The 22,484-nt window shown below is 41.6% G+C and overlaps 1 protein-coding gene across 4 annotated transcripts in view; it reads left to right on the forward strand.

Annotated features, from left to right (window-relative positions):
• The window catches only part of DIP2C (disco interacting protein 2 homolog C), a 689,547-nt gene that overhangs the window by 362,453 nt on the left and 304,610 nt on the right, over positions 1 to 22,484 (forward strand). For all 4 annotated transcript variants that reach the window (XM_077491128.1, XM_077491125.1, XM_077491127.1 and 1 more), the window contains 2 exons: positions 13,859 to 13,990; positions 20,431 to 20,550. In XM_077491128.1, the coding sequence (XP_077347254.1) occupies positions 13,859 to 13,990; positions 20,431 to 20,550 (252 nt within the window). The remainder of the gene's footprint in view (positions 1 to 13,858; positions 13,991 to 20,430; positions 20,551 to 22,484) is intronic.

Consider the following 22,484-nt stretch of genomic DNA (forward strand, 5'->3'; position numbering starts at 1 on the left):
AAATCCCCCCCTTCTGGTCCATGGCTTGACCACACCAAAGTTCGTATTCTGTAAAGAGCGGGGGGTTTGATTCTCCTTTGCAAAGGGAGTGTAGAAAATGTTGAATTTGATGGAACCGAAAAATTTCGGTCTTAGGCAGGCTTAATTTCTTGATACAAAATTGCAAGGTAATAGGTCCTGTGGCTGTGAAAAAGTGTCCTATCCTGTAGAGACCCTTGTCAACCCACCATTTGAAGGCAAGTACATTGTAACCTGGAGGGAAGCGAGGATTATTGAAAATATGAGTTAAAGGTTTAATTGCTGAGACCAAGGAGGTAGAGTAGCGCAGGGAATCCCATAGTTTAAATGAGTGGGAGAGAGTAGGGGACAAGATAGCGGGTCTATTTTTCTGAGAGGTCCATAGTAAAAAGTCGAGGGTAAAAGTGGGGACAGCCTGATTCTCAATATGGATCCAGTCTGGCTTCTCGTATTTTGAGTAAATTACGGATAACTGTGTTAGCCTAGCTGCTTGGTAATAACGGAATAGAAGTGGGAGGCCTAAACCACCCTTCTTCCTGTGAGCGAAGAGGGTATTGCGGGTTAGTCTATAGCCTTTCCTACCCCAAATGAATTTTAGGATTTTGTTTTGGAAGTTTGAGAGGTGAACCCTACGAATGGGGATTGGAAGGGATCTAAACAAATAAAGTAATCTGGGTAATAGAGTCATTTTGATAGCGTGTATCCTACCTAGCCATGATATGGGCAGATGGGACCACTTTTGTAAATCTGCTTCTAGAGTACGATACATCCGGGGATAATTATGACTGTATAAAGTCTCCACCTTAGCTGTGAGGTTTATACCTAGGTATCTGATGGAGGATTCGCTCCATTGGAAATTGAAGTTCTGCTTTAACAGTTCGACAGTGTGGGGAGTTAGAGAGACGTTGAGAGCCTGGGACTTACTGTAGTTCACTTGAAGACCCGACATCTTGGAGAAGGATTCTAGGCTAGCGTTTAAATTGGGTAAGGAAGTTATGGGAGAAGTGATGTAGAGCATGATATCGTCCGCAAATAGGGCACACTTGTGGACACGAGAACCGCATACCACCCCTTTTATGTCTTGGTTTTGTCTAATAGCTATAGCGAGGGTCTCGATTGCCATCGCAAAAATTAAAGGGGACAATGGGCATCCTTGCCTAGTTCCTCGTCTTATGGGAATGGGTTTGGAGTAGAAGCCCTGTATGCGGATTCTTGCTGAGGGGGTTGAGTATAGGGCCTGTATTAAGCCAGTAAAGCGTTGCCCAAAGCCCCATTTGCGGAGGATAGCGAATATATAAGGCCAGGAGACCGAGTCAAAGGCCTTCTGTAGGTCAAGCGAGAGAAGCATACCCGATTGTTGGGGTCCACCCGCCCAGTTTGTTTGGAGAATGGACATAATATCTATGGTTCTTCTTATCTGGTCTGGGCCTTGTCTACCAGGAATGAAACCCACCTGATCCTTGTGTATATATACATTAATGAATTCTGCCAACCTGGAGGAGAGGATTTTGGTTAGTATTTTAATGTCACAGTTAATTAGAGAGATAGGGCGGTAATTTCCAACCTCTTCTGGGTTTTTATCAGGTTTTGGAATGACAGTTATAAGTGCTGCATTTAGGTGGGGATCAAGTGGGTTTCCCTTCGAGGCGTAGTTGAAGAATTTAGAGAGGTAAGGTGCTAAGGTTTCGGCAAACTTTTTGTAATAAGGATTGGACAGGCCATCCGGGCCAGGGGCCGATCCCGGTTTTAAGGTTTTAATTGCTGCTAAAACTTCTGCCGTTGTAAAAGGGGCTTCTAGGCTGTCTCTATGGCTCGAGGATAGTTGTGGGATAGGAAGGTCATTTAGGAAAGCGTCTATAGAGTGATCAGCAGGGGCTGGGGATGGAGCGTAAAGTTTATTGTAAAATTCTGCGAATTCCCCCAGTATCTTTGTAGGGTTAGCTGAGGGACCATGTCCCGGGATTATAATCTTTGGAATAGCCTGTGTTTTGAGTCTGGGGGATAATTTATTGGCCAACATAGAGTCCATCTTATCACCTTGTGTATAGAATCTATTTTGAGACCATCTCATTTGTTTTTCGGCTTTAGCTGTCAGAGCTAGGTTCAGTTCGAGTCTGGCCCTGTCCAATTGAGGGAGTAAATTAAGGGACGGGTCTAGTTTGTGCCTGGTTTTTAGGGACACATAGTCGTTCTCTAGTTTTTTGATTGCTGCCTCTCTCTCCTTTTTAATGGCTGCTGATAATCTGATAAGTTCTCCCCTTATAAAGGCTTTATGAGCCGCCCAAAGCGTTTCCGCTGAAACATCACTTCCGTCGTTAAATTTAAAGTATTCCTTTAGGGAATCAGAGAGCGCAGAGACTCGGAGAGGGTCTGATAGTATGGACTCGTTCAGCCTCCATTGCTTCTGACCCGCTCTATTGTATTGTGACCGGATGGTCATGACAACTAAAGAGTGGTCCGAAAGGGAGGAGTCAATAATTTTTGAATGAGTTATGGCCGGGATAACTGAAGATTTCACTAACAGGTGGTCAATTCTGGCGTACGAATTATGGGGGTGGGAGAAGTGAGTATAGTCTCGTTTGGTGGGGTTTAGTTCTCTCCAGACATCAGCCAGGCCCTGGTCGTGTATTAATTTCGCCAGTTTAAGGCTCTCATTAGAGGGGCGGGTAAGTTGGGAACCTGGGGGTCTAGTTTTGTCTAACCCCTGATCAAAGGCCACGTTGGAGTCTCCCCCGAGTATAACTGTTCCCTCTAAAAGGGGGGTAAGGTGAAGGATGAGTCTTCTGAAAAAGGCTGTTTGACCCTTATTAGGGGAGTAGTAGGAAATAAATGAGTAAAGGTGGCCATCTAGAGTGCCTTTCACTAGCAGATATCTGCCGTCAGGATCTTTAGTTTCGGATATTAATTGGAAATTGCAGGATTTAGCAAACACTATTGCTACCCCCTTGGTCTTGTTAGTTGCATTTGCTAGGTAGAATTTGTTGTAGTGGGAGTGTAAGAAAGAGGGGTTATACGAACTGGGAAAGTGGGTTTAAAACAGGCTCATCTTTGTGCTGGTGGCACGTGGTGCAGTGATCTATTGTTGGTGCTCCCTCCTCTCCCCTGAAGCCAATGCTGGCTGATGCACGGGAGCTGTGACCTGAAAATATTTAAGTACTGTATATACATCTTTCATGTACAGGTTAGTTAGCATAGCTGTTAGGAGGGAGAAGGGGACAATTTTAAGGCTAGGTGGGGTCAAGCTGGAATCCCACATAAAGTTATAAAAAAACTGGTATCCTTGCGTCAAACATACTATAGGCTCCTAGAGGAGATCTTGGAGACCTAGTATTGAACATTGGTTTGTAACTGTGGATGTCAAAGTCTGCTAATATCGTGATATTTTCAAATAATGCTTATTCTTAAATACAGGAGAGGTTCCTTAGTGTGAAGTAAATGATAGAACTGTCAGACCTATTTATTATAAAAGAAGAGAGGGCAATGATGATTTGTAAAAGTGCATTAGCCAAATGGTTTTCAGAATATTGCTGTTTTAGGCTGGGTTCACATATATGCAAATTGGATGCGGGCTTCCACGCATCCAATTCTCATGACATGTGAGTGTGACTGGCTGTCAATGAAGCCAGTGCGCCCAAGGTCGGGGAAGCCACAGAGCGGATTTCAAGAGTCCTATGCGTGTTTGGGTCTGGTTCATGTGTGAATTTAGGCAAAAATTCAGACCTGAATCGCACCTGAACCGGTGACCAGACACGCACCATACCCCAGCATGAACCTGCGGCTGCATATACAGTATCTCACAAAAGTGAGTACAACCCTCACATTTTTGTAATTTTTTTATTATATCTTTTCATGTGACAACACTGAAGAAATGACACTTTGCTACAATATAAAGTTGTGCGTGTACATCTCTAAGTGAAAATGTCCAAATTGAGCCCAAAATGTCAATATTTTGTGTAGCTACTATTATTTTCCAGCACTGCTTTAACTCTCTTGGGCATGGAGTTCACCAGAGCTTCATAGGTTGCCACTGGAGTCCTCTTCCACTCCTCCATGACGACATCACAGAGCTGGTGGATGTTAGAGACCTTCTGCTTTTCCACCTTCCGTTTGAGGATGTCCCAAAGATTCTCAAAAAGGTTTAGGTCTGGAGATCATGCTTTGCTTCAGTATGTCACAGTACATGTTGCATTCATAGTTCCCTCAATGAACTGTAGCTCCCAGTGCCAGCAGCACTCATGCAGCCCCAGACCATTACACTACCACCACCATGCTTGACTCTAGGCAAGACAGACTTGTCTTTGTACTCCTCGCCTGGTTGCCGCCACACACGCTTAACACCATCTGAACCATATACGTTTATCTTTGTCTCATCAGACCACAGGAGATGGTTCCAGTAATCCATGTCCTTAGTCTGCTTGTCTTCAGAAAACTGTGGGCTTTCTTGTGCATCATCTTTAGAAGAGGGTTCCTTCTTGGATGACAGCCATGCAGACCAATTTGATGCAGTGTGTGGCATATGCAGGCTGACCCCCCCACCTCTTCAACCTCTGCAGAAATGCTGGCAGCACTCATATGTCTATTTCCCAAAGACAACCTCTGGATATGATTCTGAACACGTGCTCTCAACTTCTTTGGTCAATCATGGCGAGGCCTGTTCTGAGTAAAACCCATCCTGTTAAACCACTGTATGGTTTTGGCCACCGTGCTGCAGCTCAGTTTTAGGGTCTTGGCAATCTTCATTTTTATGTAGAGCAACAATTCTTTTTTTCAGATCCTCAGAGAGTTCTTTGCTATGAGGTGCCATGTTGAACTTCCAGTGACCAGTATGAGGGAGGGAGTGAGTGAGTGCGATAACATCAAATTTAACACACTTGCTCCCCATTCACACCTGAGTTCTTGTAACACTAACGAGTCACATGACACCCCGGAGGGAAAATGGCTAATTGGGCCCAATTTGGACATTTTCACTTAGGGGTGTACTCACTTTTGTTGCCAGTGGTTTAGACATTAATGGCTGTGTGTTAAGTTATTATAAGGGGACAGCACATTTACACTGTTGTTCAAGCTGTACACTCACTACTTTACATTGTAGCAAAGTGTAATTTCTTCAGTGTTATCACATGAAAAGATATATTTACAAACATGTGAGGGGTGTACTCACTTTTGTGAGATACTGTATGTAAATCCAGCCTTACAAAAGATAACTGCTGATTTTTTTATATTGGTTACTGTACTTTGCAATCTGTTATTGCTCGTTGTACTTCTTGTGATTGGACAGTTTGTTAAATTGCATCTATTTGCCTGTAAAGGTTCTCATTTATCCAGGTACAGATAATAGTAGTTAATCGCATTCAACTGGATTTGTTCTGCAATACTGAACACGTTTTGAAGCTTATCCAAGCCACTTCTTCAGTTCCAGTGAGTGTCAGTAATGTACTCCAGCACAGCACAGACGCCCTAATCTAATCAAGGGCAGGAGGAGAGAGATCTGGAAGCACCCTGTTATAGTTACATAATCACATCCTGGGTGTCAGGAAGACTGCATATGTGTTAATCCTTCAATTTACATTGCTGAGGGTGTTAAAACAGCTTGTATGTGGGAGATCAGTGGTTTAGAAGGCCCCTATCCCTTGTCAGGGATGGCTGCTCCAGTTTGACATTGATGGCCTTTATGCACTTCAGCTCCGGAATATTTACCATTTACCCCTCCCCCCCCTTAATAACCAGACCATTTTTGCGATACGGCACTGCTTTATTTGAACTGACAATTGCACAGTCGTGCGACGCTGTACCCAAATAAAATGTTTGTCACTTTTTTCCCACAAATAGAGCTTTCTTTTGGTGCCATTTGATCACCTCTGTGTTTTTATATCTTGCAGTAGAAACAAAAAAAGACAATTTCTGCTATAATACAAATCTAATATAAAAATTTAAAAAAAATCGAATTTCTTCATCAATTTAGACTAATATTTTACAGTTGTGCTCATAAGTCTACATACCCTGGCAGAATTTGATTTCTTGGCCATTTTTTAGAGAATATTAATGATAACGCAAAAACATTTCTTTCACCCATGGTTAGTGTTTGGCTGAAGCTATTTATTACCAATCAACTGTGTTTACTCTTTTTAAATCATGATGACAACAAAAACTACCAAAACTACCCTGATCAAAAGTTTACATACCCTGGTGATTTGGGCCTGATAACATGCACACAAGTTGACACAAAGGGGTTTTAATGGCTATTAAGGGTAACCATCTTCACCTGTCATCTGCTTGTAATTAGTGTGGATGTATAAAAGTTCAAAGAGTTTCTGAACTCCTGACAGACCCTTGCATCTTTTAACCAGTGCTGTACTGACGTTTCTGGATTCTGAGTCATGGGGAAAGCAAACGAATTGTCAAAAGATCTGTGGGAAAAGGTAGTTGAACTGTATAAAACAGGAAAGGGATATAAAAAGATATCCAAGGAATTGAAAATGCCAATCAGCAGTGTTCAAACTCTAATCAAGAAGTGGAAAATGAGGGGTTCTGTTGAAACCAAACCACGGTCAGGTAGACCAACTAACATTTTAGCCACAACTGGCGGGAAAATTGTTCAGGACGCAAAGAAAAAACCACAAATAACTTCAGGTGGAATACAGGGCGCTCTGAAAACATGTGGTGTGGCTGTTTCAAGATGCACAATAAGGAGGACTTGAACAAAAATGGGCTGCATGGTCAAGTCGCCAGAAGAAAGCCATTACTACACAAATGTCACAAAGTATCCCACTTACAATATGCCAAACACCACAGAGACCAGCCTTAAAACTTCTGGCACAAAGTAATTTGGAGTGATGAGACCGAAAATTTAGCTTTTTGGCCACAACCATAAACACTTAATTTGGAGAGGGGTCAACAAGGCTGATTATGAAAGGTAAGGGATGTGTGGTGTACAAAAGCACAGGAAATTTGGTCAAGATTGATGGTAAGATGAATGCAATATATTATCACAAAATACTGGAGGAACATTTGCATTCATCAGCCAGAAAGCTGTGCATGGGACATACAAGCACAAACACAAGGCCAATTTGACCTGTCATTGGCTACAGCGGAATAAATTTAAGATTCGGGAGTGGCCATCTCTGTCTCCTGATCTCAATATCATTGAGCCACTCTGGGGGGATCTCAAACGTGCAGTTCATGCAACACAGCCCAAGAATTTACAGAATCTGGAGGCTTTTTCACACGAGAAATGGGCAGCTTTACTATCTGACAAGATAAAAAGCTTCATCCACAAATACCACAAAAGACTTCACACTGTCATTGGTGTTAAAGGGGGCAATACATGGTATTGAGAACTGTGGTATGTAAACTTTTGATCAGGGTCATCTGGGTAGTTTCTGTTGTGATTATGATTTAAAAAGAGTAAGGCCTCTTTCACACTAACGTCCCGTTCAGGCCCGCCTGTCAGTTTTTCAGGCGGACCTGAACGGGTGCTCCATAGAGCTCTATGGAGCGTCGGATGTCAGCGGTGACATGTCCGCTGACATCCGACCCGCTCCGATCCGAAAAAGTGTAACGGAGGAAAAAGCTATTTTTCCATCCGTCATCGGATCGGGTGACGACGGGCACTGCGGTCCGTCGTCATCCGATCTCCCATAGGGGAGAGCGGCGCTGTGACAGATCCGTCCCTGCGCAGTGTGCAGAGACGGAGCTGTCATCTCCCTGCTCAGCGGGGATCGGCGGAGTGATCCCCGCTGAGCAAACGGACATCCACGGGGCGGATCAGAACTGATCCGCCCCGTGTGAAAAGACCCTAAAAGCAGTTGACTGATGGATTCAGCCAAACTAGCCATGAGTGAAAAAAGTTTTTTTGTTCTCATTCATATTCTCTGAAAAATGGCCAAGAAATCATAAATTCTGCCAGGTTATGTAAACTTATGAGCACAACTGTATGTATTTGTTTCACATTCTGCTGCATATTTTTGGTAAAAAAAATCCTAATAAGCATATATTGATTGGTTTTCACAAAAGTTAGTGTATACAAACTATGGGATTAATTTATGTAATTTTTAATTTTTTTTTTACTAGTAATCACGGCGATCAGTGACTTATAACAGGACTGCGATATTGCGGTGGACACTGGTACTTTTTACACTTTTTTGGGAACCAGTGACACTAATGCAGTGATCAGTGCTAAAAATATGCACTGCCTCTGTACTAATGACAGTGTGTGGGAAGGGGTTAACATCAGAGGTGATCATAGGGTTAACTATGTGCCTAGCTAGTGTTTTAGTGTAGTTTGGGAGGTGCTTTTACTAGTGGAAGGCATGAATCGGTGTCCCTGCTTTGCAGGAACATAGGATCTATATCTTCTGTACTGACAGAACGGCAATGTGCCTTGTTTACAATGGTAGACTGCTCTTCTGCCTGTTTACCGAACGATCGGCAGATGGACTTAGAGTCCGTGGGACCTGCTCATCGGCTCCCTCTGTGTAAAGTGTGTGCTAACTGCCGGTGCCATGCCGATACATGGAAGTGCAATATCACATTTATATTTTTGACCCTGAACAGCACAGCCGCCCTGTAGCAGTAAAACTGCTATAGGGCGGTCGGCAACTGGTTATATTGTCTCTTGTGTACCAGTTGCTTTCTCTATTCAGTGCACCTCACTATCCAAAACTGTCTACTGACCAGGAGAATTTACCCTCCCATGTTGGGCCATTTGAGCAGTTTTGTCTACCCAATTTAAAAGTCTTTCCATTCCTCACTACACTGCACAGAGTAAACATAGTTACTTCACTTATGTTTGTGTGTTGGATCTTTTTGATATACAAGCATAGGATTTGGATGGCTAGTAGTAATTAGTCACATTCAACTGGATTTGTGCATTGATCTTGAGGATGTTTCATAGCGTCTGAGTTACTTCTTCAATTCCAATTAAGTGTTGTAAAGATATCCCATTAGAAGTGGCTTGGAGAAGCTATGGAATGTCCTCAACATAAAGCACAAATCCAGTAGAATGTGACCACAACATGGATAAATGGGAATCTTTATAGACAAGAAGTTTGCCTCCTGCCTCCATTCTCGCTTAGACAAGAATGACAATTCAGTCTCCTCCTGCAGCCTCCTGGGACATGGATAATACATATCCCAGGAGTCTTTAATTCCCTGATTTGTAAAGCAACATGTAAACAATGGTTGTGCCAGATCGTGCACATGTGCAGACAGAGATCTGGTGCCATGTCTACTTATATATTATTTTATGAACAGAGGAAAGTAATGCCTCCTGGGATATGCAATGTCGATATCCTGGGAGGCATTACTGTCCTCGACTTATAGAATGATATGTAAATGGACATGACATAAGATCTCTGCATGTGCAAATTCTGGCGTTGTGTTAAACATTTGTTACGTTTATAAAACATGCAGTTTTTCAGTTTAATAGTGTTTGAATAAGCAAAAAAGTCATTTGTAGGGTTGCTGTTGCCTGGATGTTGGGAACTTCATACATACCTTTTAGAAAAATAAAAATATAGCAACCTTGAAACACAGTCCGTGCAATGTGCATTTAGTTTTTGCTGTATCTGTTCAAATTAAAAGTAATTGCTTACTTATGTATAGGTGACTGGTGCACTTGAAATGAATTTGTTCCTCAAACACAATTACTTCTTTGGAGACCCAAGTATTTAGCAGTGGAAAATCGGTTTTATTTTTATACCTTCTGCTTAATTTCTTACTTCTGGATAGAAAGCAGAGTGGATGTAGGAGATTATAACCCTGCTCTGTTCTTTGATACTGCACATAATTATTACGTTATTGCTTTACCCAAAGCTTTGTATTTTACTGGAACATTAAAATGTACTTCTAGGGAATAAAAAAAAATTACAGCAGTACCTGGTACCTCTCAGCATAATTTGTCTTCGACTCAGGCCGGATTTTCATTGCTGTAGGCACACAAGTTATGGTGCATTGTGTAATAGGTGCTCCTATTTTATGACCAATGCACCATCTAGAAACAAAGCGTTACTAGACCTACTGATTACCAACAATACAGACCCGATTATGAATGTGGAAATACGGGGCAATTTAGGAAACATCGATCACAGGTCAATTCGTTTCAGTATAAATCACACAAATAGGAAACATACGGGGAATACAAGAAACTCAATGAGTCAACTTCCCTAAACTATAATCCTTGCTAGAAGATACGAAATGGGATAAAATCTTAGGAACAAAGAACACAGAGGAAAAATGGGTATGCTTTAAGAGCATATTAAATAAGGCTATTATCCAGTGCATCCCAATGGGAAATACATTTAAAAAAGCTAATAAAAGTCCTGGGTGGCTTAACTCCAACGTAAGAATGTATATAAAAGCAAAGGAGAAGGCCTTCAAAAATTACAAGGCTGAGGGATCATCATCAGCATTCCAAATTTACAAAGAATGCAACAAGAAATGTAAGGGTGCAGTCAGGGCGGCTAAGAACACGAAAGGCACATAGCAGAAGAGAGTAAAAAAAATCCCAAGAAATTCTTTAGGTACATAAATAGTAAGAATGGGAGGTCAGATTATATTGGTCCCATAAAGAATGATAAAGGGAATCTGGCTACTAAGGATGGAGAGATGGTGAAGGTATTAAATGTATTCTTATCCTCAGTCTTCACGGGTGCTTCTGTAACCAAAACTGCAATGTTTATACTCATGACACATCACAGGAAGCACCCTCAAGGCTAAGAGAGGGCAGAATTAGAAAGACTTGAAAAATTGAACATTAATAAGTCACCGGGACCAGATGACTTGCACCCCAGGGTCCTTAAAGAACTCAGTCAAGTTCCTAATTCTACTGACTGGAATGGTACCAGCTGATTGGAGAAAAGCCAATGTAGCACCAATATTTAAAAAAGGGCCAAGATACATCCCTGGGAAATACAGAGCAGTTAGCCTAACATCCATTGTATGAAAGCTCTTGGAGAGGATGATAAGGGACTATATTCAAGAGTTTAGTAATGACAATGGTATCATTAGCAGTAATCAGCATGGATTCATGAAGAATCGTTCTTGCCAAACCAATCTATTAACCTTCTATGAGGAGGTGAGCTGCCATCTAGATAAACAAAAGCCCTTAGACATGGTGTATCTGGATTTTGCAAAAACATTTGATACAGTTCCCTATAAATGTTTACTGTACAAAGTAAGGTCCGTTGGCATGGACCATAAGGTGAGTACATGGTTTGAAAATTGGCTACAGGTTCGAGTTCAGATGGTGGTGATAAATGAGGAATACTCGGAATGGTCTGGAGTAGAAAGTGGGGTCCCCCAGGGTTCTGTCCTAGGCCCGATCCTATTTAATTTATTCATAAACGACCTGGAGGATGGGATAAACAGCCCAATCTCTGTATTTGCAGACGATACCAAGCTAAACAGGGCAATAACATCTCTGCAGGATGTGAAAACCTTGTAAGAAGATCTGCACAAATAAATGGGGTGGGCAACTACATGGCAAATGAGGTTTAATGTAGAATAATGTAAAATAATGCAATTGGGTTGCAAAAATATGAACTCAATCTACTCACTGGTGGGGAGAACCTCTGGGGGAATCTAGAATGGAAACAGACCTGGGGTCCTAGTAGATTACAGGCTCACAAGCTGGTGCAAGCAAAGCAAACAGAATATTGACATGCATTAAAAAGAGGATTAACTCCAGAGATAGAACAATAATTATCCCACTCTACAAGACTCTGGTCCGGCCACACCTGGAGTATGTCTTCCAGTTCTGGGCACCAGTCCACAGGAAGGATGTGCTGGAACTGTAGAGAGCCCAGAGAAGGGCAAAAAAACGAATAAAGGGACTGGAGGATATTAGTTATGAGGAATAGTTACAAGCACTGAACTTCTCTCTGGTGAAGAGACGCTTGGCAGGGGATATTATTTCAATGTACAAATACCGTACTGGTGACCCCACAATAGGCATAAAACTTTTCAGCGAAAGGGAATTTAATAAGACACACGGCCATTCACTAAAATTAGAAGAAAAGCGGTTTAACCTTAAACTGCGTAGAGGGTTCTTACTGTAAAAGCAGTAAGGATGGGGATTCTCTTCCACAGGCAGTGGTTTCAGCAGGGAGCACCAATAAATTCAAAAAATGATTAGATAAGCACCTGACTGACCACAACATACAGGGATATACAATGTAATACTGACATAAAATCCCACGTGTAGGTTGGACTTGTGTCTTTTTTCAACCTCGCCTACTATGTAACTATGACGTTTACTTGTTGTCCTGGTTCTACCTGGTTTTGAATACTGTGTAAATAATTTTATTGGACTACTCCTGATGACGGGAAACAATGCACACTCAATAATTATAAATGCAAAGCTGCCAGTTTTGCCTTTGCTGCCTATAGGCAAGTGGATAATGGCACCCAGAAGCATTCTCAATCCTTCTAGGTGTCTACACCAGGGAGACTTTTACAGGTAAATAACATGCATAAAACACATTAAACGGACAGATAATTATTTGGGATGATTTTTCTTGAAATGAATGCCTGAGCACTGAGCTGAGTGGTTAGCTACTTGGCATATTCTCATTAAATCTCGTTGTATACAGTTTCTCTCTGAATTGTGTTTCTGGTTGTAGTATAGTCCTAAGCTGGCCATAGATGGAACTATTTTCTTTTCTGCAACCACGGGTTGCAGGTAAAAAAATTGCTTGATTCCACCACCAACACAGTCAGTCTCCCACAGAGGCATTGTGTTCTCCCGGCGGGGGGGAGCCATCCCCTTCGGGAGTTATTGCTGCTAGTGGTGATCGATCATCTTGACTAAACAAAATCTTGCCTTGGCCATACATGGTTCGAATGTTGGCCAGTCTCAGCTGCACCAACCGTGATTCAAACCATCTATGGTTGGCTTTAGCCTGTGGATATGCATAGATAAAGGTCTCAAATGCCACACACCTAGCAAACCGTTAGTAAACAGGTGAAATCAGCCTCAGCAAGCTTCATCCAAAGCCATGCGCCCAATGCATTTCAACCCGCCCATAGGGCTTAATCATGAAGGTCCTTGTGGTGTCAAACTTTGGATGAAGCTGGCTGAGGCTACTTTCACCTGTTTACTAATAACTTTGCTAGCTGTGTGGTGTTTGGGACCTTTTTCTGTGCAAATCCACAGTATGTTAGGAGTTGGATGGACTTCTGCTCAGCCAGCACCCATTGCAGGAAACACTGGATGGATTTACATGAGCTTGAGTGGAGACCCTACATTTTTTAAGGTTATAGGCTTAGCCTATTTAGCATTTCATTGTGTGGGTTTAGTAAAGAAAAGCGTGCCTAAAAAGATGTCACCGCTCTGGGGTCTCAGGGAAGCAACCTTTTTCTTCAAGGGTGTGACTTTTTATTTAGACAAATAATAAAACCTGTTTCGTCTTTCTAAATTTACAAGAATTGTTTAAGTACATGACCAATGTGGTTGAGTTTCATATTGTACACAAAAGGCTTGTTTGCAACTCCTTTGCATATATTGCAAACCCATAGCTAGTGCTTGTATCCTGACCTATATGTAAAATGCCTGATAATGTGTATTGACCAATCCCTGCGCTTTGCTCCACCCTTCCCAGTTTTTTGGTTTGTTTGCCAAAGCATTAGCTGTTAATGTCCTTCATGGCTGGCTTTCTGTACAAGTAATTGTGAATGTTAATGGTCATGCTCTGTGTGTGTTAAATTAGCTCCAAAAATCCAGGATTCCGCTGTTCTGCTCAGTGCTGGGGGATGGATGTCAGTAAATTGTTCCTGAAGACCAGTTTGTTTTGTCCATGGAAGTGTCTTTCTGTGTCCATCTAAATTGTACCATATTTTACAGAAAACCATTCAGCCCCTCCAGACGTTACCACATACACCTCAGAGCACTCCATACAAGTAGAAAGGCCACAGGGATCTACGTCACGGGTCACCTCTAAGTACGGCAATGCTGAGCTTATGGAAACGGGCGATGGTGAGTACCTGTGAACTATTTTATTAGGCATGTTATATATGTATTACTGTATTCCTTAAAGTGGAACTCAACTGTATCTGAGCACCACAATTGAAATCGGTGAAAAACATCCCCTAGCATTTCTAGCCGAGGCTATCTTGAGTAAGGGTAGATGATCCATGTAGCATTTACTCCCTGGGCTCTATCTGCCCTTAGCTCAGGCATGCAGGCAGGAGGGTGTGCTTAGCTGAAAAAGTCACTCCTCCCCTTTTTCAGAAGAAAGAAAAAAAAATGCCCATGAGGACTCTGGGTTATGTACTAAGGCTAGCATCAGAAGGGATAAAAATAGTAAAAATTGATTGCGGGAGTTTAGTCCTGATTTAAAGCAGTAGTAAACTACCATGGTGCTTCCTTTTTTTTTTTTTTTTTTTTTTTTTTAAACCTGCAAGATAAAATTATAATGTGCTAGTATCGTATACTAGCACATTCACGTTATGTGAAACTTACCTTAAAATGAAGCCCTCCAGTGATGTGCTGTCACCACTGACAAGGCTTCCACCTTCACCCAGTCTTCTTTCTGGGTTCGCATCCTCCAGCTGTTTCACATTATTCACGACAAAGGACTCTGAAGGAACGGGCATGCCGTTCCTTCAGAGCACATTTGCCGGCGATGTCACTGACCCATTCACAAATAAATATCTCCTAATCGGAACACGTTTAGGAGATCTTTACTGTACCTATAGGTAAGTCTTATTATAGGCTTACTTATATGTAAATATCATCCATGGGAGTTTAATCCCACTTTAACTGTGAACTGATCTCTTGATCTGCTCATTTTCATTTTACCATAATTTTATGCCTATGGGTACTATAAAGAAGTCCACCTTTCATTACATGTTACACCCATATTCCTCATACTCCCATATTTTCCCTCAGTCCATAGCACTGTAGCAGTGTGGATCCTGTCCATTTTCTCCTTCCTCTGTATGCATGAATCACTTCTGACAGTTTTTTTTTTCTGCCGAGTGCTCACCCTCCCCTTTCCCCAGCACATAGGTGATTAACCCCAGTTGTGGGTTTCCTAATGAGACTGTGTAGAGGTGGGTGTGTCCTTTCCCTCCACTCAGGTCTCAGGTTACACTCAGTGATGTCCTTTGCAGTGTGTGACATCAAATCCTGGCACCTTGTCTTCTCCAAGCTGAAAAATACCATCTAAACTGTGTAGTTTGCAAGGCTGTAGGGGGGAGAGAGGGCGACAGATAAACAGGTACAGCTTTTGTAGAAAGACCTAATTCATCACTGTGTATCATCTGAGGCTGGCTACTTCAGTGGGCTTATGATGAGATTTGTTTAAATTTCAATTAAATATTTATTATATCATCTACAGTGGGAATAGTTCATTAGAGATATGAAAAGCCAGTGGGTGATTAAATGAAGTCCATCGAGCATTGAAGTATTAATTGAGGGATCACTGTAATTTATAGAATATGTAAATATTTCGCAGATTGGAAGTGAATCAAATAGTATAGCTAGTTTAGTTAGTCCTAAGGCCCCTTTCACACTTGTGCAACTTGAGACTGCAAAGTCGCATGACAAGTCCTACCTCATGATTTCTAATGAGTACAATTCATATCTGTGCAACTTCAAGTCACACTGCCTTCAAAGTAGTCACTGTACTACTTTGGTCCGACTTTGATGAGAGTTGAGGTCATAGACCTCATGTTTACAAAGGCATTCCCTGAAATTGCAGGAAATTGCGTGAATTTCAAGTCACGGCAGTGTAAGAGGGGCCTAAGTCTACTTTCCACTACTTTACACTGGGCAGAGGGAAAACTACCCACCTGTGTTCAAGACCCGGGACATTCATAACCCCCAATATGTTGAGAAACTGCCCGATCCCAAGCACTGCTCAAACTGAATGGTGATTATTGGGCATTTGGTTCAAACCTGCATATGAGCCACCCTCCTATGTAGAATCTGCTGTGTTCTTATTTGTCCTAATTATGGTCTTTAGCCAAAGTCACGGGTGATTTGAAAGGCGAGCTGAATCTGTGTGAACAAATTTCAGTCCATTGTATTTGAGATGAAGTTCATTATTTTGAGAGCAGTGAAAAATAATTAATACTTGCTATATTCCACAGGCCTGCAATTTCTTTACTCCTACAGTAATGAGTATCGCCTCTGGCATTGTGGGTTACTAATTGCATGTGCATTAAACCTCTGTTGGTAGATCACTGAAGCATTCCACTTATCAGTGTATGTAACAAGCCTGCTACCTTTAGAATAAATGGAACCTGTCATGGACTGGGCCTGTAGTGAAATAATGTATAAAACAGGGATTATATTCTGCAGATCCAGAGATGTATTGTAATAACCTTTGAAATTATATGCAAATGTTGACTTCTTCAAAAAGTGGAGATGGCCCTTACCCCTCCTGCCTGCCAAGCCTTTCTGTTGGTCAATTTGATGAGATTTGTAGAATGGCTGGCCATAAAGAGACTCAGACCCCATACACACTATTAGATTTTCTGCAGATTTTTGTCTTCAGTTTTACCAAAACCATATAATATGAGGTCAAACTTTAAGAGTTTCAATTTGTATGCAATCAGACAGGCCCTTGCACTACATGGTTTTGGAAAATCTAATAGTGTGTATGGGGTCTGAGAAAGTAGGAAAAGGTTGGGCCAAGCTTGACTTTTTGCAAGATTTCATCTAGCTTTAGCTGTTTGTTTGTATTTATCGATGTGATTTTCGATTTTCCACTGAATGAAACCGCTACTTACAAATCATTAAAAGACGTTCAGAATTGTTCCTACTTAATTTTAACAGCAGTTGCAGAGCCACAAGATATGGTGGCCTATGTTGTTTGATGCCTGGGAAACAACAGTAGTAATGTGCTTTTAAAGTGGTTGTAAACCCTCCCCCACAACTTTGTCCCATGTAAATCAGCATATAAAACCCTAATGAACACTGCTTGTAGATATCTCCTTACTTGCTTAGTATTATTGTAATTCTTTTTGTTCTTTAGAATGACGTCACTGAGCATGCCCAGATCTCGCATGATTTACGGCACACTCTGTGTATTTGTCTATCTATTATCAGGACTTCCTATGGCACACCACTGAAATCCCAGGAGACCTCATAATCACTCAGAGCTTCCTCCTACACCCCATGTGACCATGTGACATCACATGCCGTGTAAACCTGGCCATCGGACAGCATTACTGCAGTCTTATCAGCTGAAGCTGATAAGATTCATACAGGCAAACACTAGATAATCGGCACAAGTAAATACTATGAAATAAAAGTCAGCTATGAACAGGGAAGCAGGGTTGCCATTTAAACGTTGGATTGAGAAGGAGGCTTGGTTAACAGTACAGGAAGTGCTCAATGTAAGGGCGGAAATACACTCCACTGTGGACTCAGAAAACAATACTTAAGATGGCACTGCCTTACACCTGGAATCAAGTTTTTGAAAGTTTCTTATAAACAGTAAGTAATATGCGATTTGGGCTGGATTACAGTGGCTATAGTTTGATAATTACTTAATATAATGGAAAAAAATACTTGGTGCCTAGCTTTGTCTTACATGAATAATTTCATAAGGGGTTTAAGCATGCTTGTCTTGTTGGAAAGGAGACTCATAATTCCTTATCTCTGTACTTATTCCAAGTTAGTGACTTAGTAAGCATTGAAGCCAATGCATCAGCTTGACGGCAAGGCAAGTAGCATTTCAGAATGCATGATTAGCAATGACAGCCTCCATGATTTTCAAGTGCATACTCTCTGCAAATTTAATAACAAAGGGCTTTGTTCATTTTTGATAGAGTAGGAAATATTTTAATCCCCCCCACAGGTTTCTTTTCTGTGTCGCCAATGAGGGGTTTTTCTCTGGTTTTCCTTTTTAACCATTGTCACCCTAAAATTCAAAATTTTACAGCTGTCACTAGAACAGGAGGTAAGAGGAAATCTTCTAAGATCAGTTTCACTTAATTTTGGATACATTTTCTTTTACTTCCTGGTGTACACTACTCTGCAAACGTTCTAGGCAGGTGTAAAAAAAACAAAAAATTGAGAGAGCTTTCAGAAAACGTAGTGTTTATCTTTATCAATTACCAAAATGGAAAGTATATTCACAGAAGAGAAAGTCAAATCAATAATTGGTGTGACCAACTTTGCCTTCAAAACAGCATCAATTCTTCTAGATATACTTGCCCACAGTTTTTGGAGGAACTCAGCAGGTAGGTTGTTACAAACACATTGATGCATTACTCACAGTTTTTTTGTGGATGTAGGCAGCCTCAAATCCTTAATCCCAGACAGACCAGATGATGTTGAGATCAGGGCTCTGTGGAGGCCAAGTCATCACTTCCAGGACTCCTTGTTCTTCTTTACGCTGAATATAGTCCTTAATGACATTGGCCATCAATGTATTCTGCTGCAGAATAATGGTCCCAAACGTACAGCCAATCACATGTCTCCCTGGTGGACATCATTAATCTCTGTCTGCAGAAATGCAGCCCCAAACTTGCAAGGAGCCTCCACCATGCTTCACTGTTGCTTGCAGATTCTCAATATTGTACTGCTTTCCAACCCTTGGGCAAAGTAATTGTCTCCTGTTACAGCCAAATATTTAAAATTTTAACTGATCAGTCCAGAGCACATGCTGCCATTTTTCTGCACCCCAGGTCCTATGTTTTCCTGCATAACTAAGCTGCTTAGCCTTGTTTCCACGTCGGAGATATGGCTTTTTGGCTGCACTTTTTCCATGAAGACCGCTTGGCCAGACTTCTCCGGACAGTAGATGGGTATACTTTGGTCTCATTGTTTTTTGCCATTTCTGTACTGATGGCTCTGATGGACATCTTTGAATGTCAAAAAGAAGTAAGCATGATGTGTCTTTAATCTGCTGCATTAAGTTTCCTTGGCTGACCACTGTGCCTACGGGTCCTCAACCTGGCCTACTTCTTTGTGCTTCTTCAAAAGAGCTTGAAACCCCAGTCTGCTTTGAAATCTTTGCCTAGGAGAGACCTTGCTGATGACATAAGCAACTCCCTTATGTCTTTTGCTGTACTCTTGCCATGGTGTATGACCTGTGACCTGAAACTATCTTCCACAACCTCACCCAGCAGAGTTTTAATTGTCCTCACCCAGTTTTAAGAGTTCTACACTTCCTTTCAGGTACTGAAATGATCATTCGCACCTGCTTGGTTAAAGTAGTAGCCCAGCCTAACCCTAAAATCCCTGCATCTACAGACATCCACGCACTAACACTAGCCTATCTAGCCCTGTAAAGAAGAAATCAGTAAACATACCTTTTTTGAAGCCGATCCGACCCGATCCCACACTGAGCTCTGAGCCGTGGCTTCGCTGTGGAGGTGGGTGCAGAGGACACATCCGACAATAGAAGCCCCATCGTAAGTCTATGGGTGACGTCACTCCCCATTCATTTCACAGCTGTTGTCGGCTGTGTCATCTGCAGAGCCTCTGCCGCTGGAGATCGCATTGGCTTCAAAAAAGGTATGTTTACTGATTTCTTCTTTACAGGTCTAGATAGGTTCATGTTAGATCGTGGATGTCTGCAGATGCAGAGATTTTAGTGTTAGGATGGACTTACGACTCATTCACACGTGCGGACCGTTCAGATCCGCCTGTCAGTTTTTTCAGACGGAGCTGAATGAACGCTCCATACTATATCTCTATGGAGCAACGGATGTCAGCATTGACATGTCCGCTGACATCTGATCCACCGCTAAATTCAGACGGATGGAAACCCTATTTTGCATCCATCTGGTGGATCCGTTTTCATCCGATCCTCCCCATAGAGGAGAGCGGAGATCTGACAGGTCAGTTTCTGCACAGTGTGCAGAGACAGACTTGTCATCCGCCAGCTCAGCGGGGATCAACAGATCGATCCCTGCTGAGCAGGCGGATGTCTGAAAATGGATCCACACATGTAAAAGGGGTCTTACACTTTAAACATACACCTGATGCTAATCCTATAAAATCCCTGACTTTGTGCCAGTGTATGAATTGATGCTAGTTTGAAGCCAAAGGGTAGTCGCACCAAATATTGATTTCATTTTGATTTTTCTTCTGTTCGTGCACTTTGTATTTTGTAAAATGATAAAAATAAAATATATATTTTTGAAAACATTCTTACGTTACAGTATATCTTCACACCTGCTTAAAACTTTTGCACAGTACTGTATCTCCAGGACAGACACTGAAAGGAAATCTCCCCAATGGGACAAATAAAGGCTTTGTTTTTACTTCTCGGTTAAATCTTGTTTTTCTGGCCCGCTATAATTGTATGTATTATTGCACCACAAAAGCTTGCATTAGTTGTTAAACTGCACCTCCGTAATGGTCAGATAAAAATGGCAGTTGTCTCTTGTCATCTGCCAGCTTTAGTCCTCCATGGAGTTAGTTTATGATATTTGTTATTTTTGGTCCTGCAGGAGTTCCTGTAAGCAGTAGAGTGTCTGCAAAAATTCAACAACTTGTCAACACCTTGAAAAGGCCTAAGAGGCCTCCTTTACGAGAGTTCTTTGTAGATGATTTTGAGGAATTATTGGAAGGTAAGCAATCAACTAATTTTATTCCTAGTGGAAATTATTCTTAATGCTGTTTGTACACCCCAACATAATTGTTTTGATTGCAAAAATTTACCATTCAAATGTTGTTTTTTTTATTGAAAAACTGCTGAAGATATGACTTGTACCAGTCAAGATGTTGCTGGGCACAAGGCTGAGTACTTGTTTTTATTGGAAACAACCAGAACACATAGACAGGAAATGACATCATAATCATGTAGTTTCACAAGAGAGAACATTACACAAGCATTAAACACTACCATCTAGTGGCAGAACTTTAAATGATTGTATGATATAGGAGATTAGTGGTTGCCCCTATGTCTGTATAAACAGTATGGCAAAACCCCCACTCAACAGCCTATGCCTCACATAAATCCCATATTCTTTTAGCCCTTGTACACACGGTCGGACATTCCGACAACCAAATCCGTCATTTTTTGTACGAAACTGGTGTTGCATACACACGACAAAGATGTCAGAAAATCCAATCGTTCAGAACGTGATGACGTTATTTTGTTACGACGGGACTACGTTCAGGCTAGTAGCCAATAGCTTTGGTCTAGGAATTTGATCTGAGCATGCGTGGCACTTTGTCCGATCGGAATGCTCTACAAACGGTCGGACAAAGTCCGATCGGATCATGTTATCGGAAAATTTTATAGCCCAGCTCTAAAACGTTGTCAGTCGGATATTCCTACGGAAACAGTCCGATGGAGCCCACACGCGGTCTGATTATCCGACAACACGGTCCGATCGGACATTTTCCATCGGAATGTCCGACCGTGTGTACAAGGGCTTAGAGTTCTGGGTCTTCATTTACATGATGTCTTTAGGATGTTTTAGATAATTGCTTTTCATTTGTTACTTTTGTATTTTTATTTCCCATATTTCTAGGTGCAAGCATACCACACAATCCTATAAAGAGATTTGTTTACCACATTACCAGAAAAGCTTGCATTCTAATGCCCCCTTCACAGTTAGTTAAACATACACCCCAGATGTTTTAGAGCCATTCAGGCTGTGAGGTCCATTATACTGTAAGCTCCATACTGAGGTTCTTGAAGAAGAACTTCTAAACTCCATGCAGTTGTGGCCCTGGTGAGGATTGGTCTTAGATCCTGCAAGGTCACAATCCTAATCACTTTTTTGTGGTAGAAACATTTTTTTCATTCTTGTGAGCTTACTTAGTTAATGACACACATACCTAACCTGTCAATGCCAGTTTTTTGCTTTCCTGCGGTAATGGAAACCGTTGGGATGCAAGCTCAATGGAATACATTTAATTGAGCTTATGTAAATGTAATGTTTGCACTAATAGCCCGCTAGTCATGGTTTTTGCATTTCTTGAGAAGCCTTAATGTGTCTTTAGGAGGCCTAGAGATTGTTTTTTTTTTTTTACCTTAATAAATAAGGTTTCTCTTTCTATTTGAGCAGATGCTCTGTTAAGGGTTTGTAAGGGAGGTATATTTTAGGCAAACATTTTTTTTTTCCCATTTGCCTGAACAACTTTTTTTAAATCGGTTTACCATATCAGTGATACAAATAGGACTGTACATTCTAACATACACTATATTACCAAAAGTATTTTGACACCTTCCTTTACACGCACATTAACTTTAATGGCGTCTGAGTCTGTAGGGTTGAATATTGAGTTGGCCCACCCTTTGCAGCTATAACAGCTTCAACTCTTCTGGGAAGGCTGTCCACAAGGATTAGAAGTGTGTCTATTGGAATGTTTGACCATTCTTCCAGAAGCGCATTTGTGAGGTCAGGTACTGATATGGATGAGAAGACCTGACTTGCAGTCCCTGCTCTAATCCATCCCAAAGATGTTCTATCAGGTTGAGGTCAGGACTCTGTGCAGGCCAATTAAGCTCCTCCACACCAAACCCACTCATCTATGTCTTTATGTACCTTGC

The sequence above is a fragment of the Lithobates pipiens genome, unplaced genomic scaffold, assembly GCF_037356315.1.
Source record: "Lithobates pipiens isolate NorthernLeopardFrog02 unplaced genomic scaffold, aLitPip1_a1.2 Scaffold_19, whole genome shotgun sequence".
In the NCBI taxonomy this organism is placed as follows: Eukaryota; Metazoa; Chordata; class Amphibia; order Anura; family Ranidae; genus Lithobates; species Lithobates pipiens.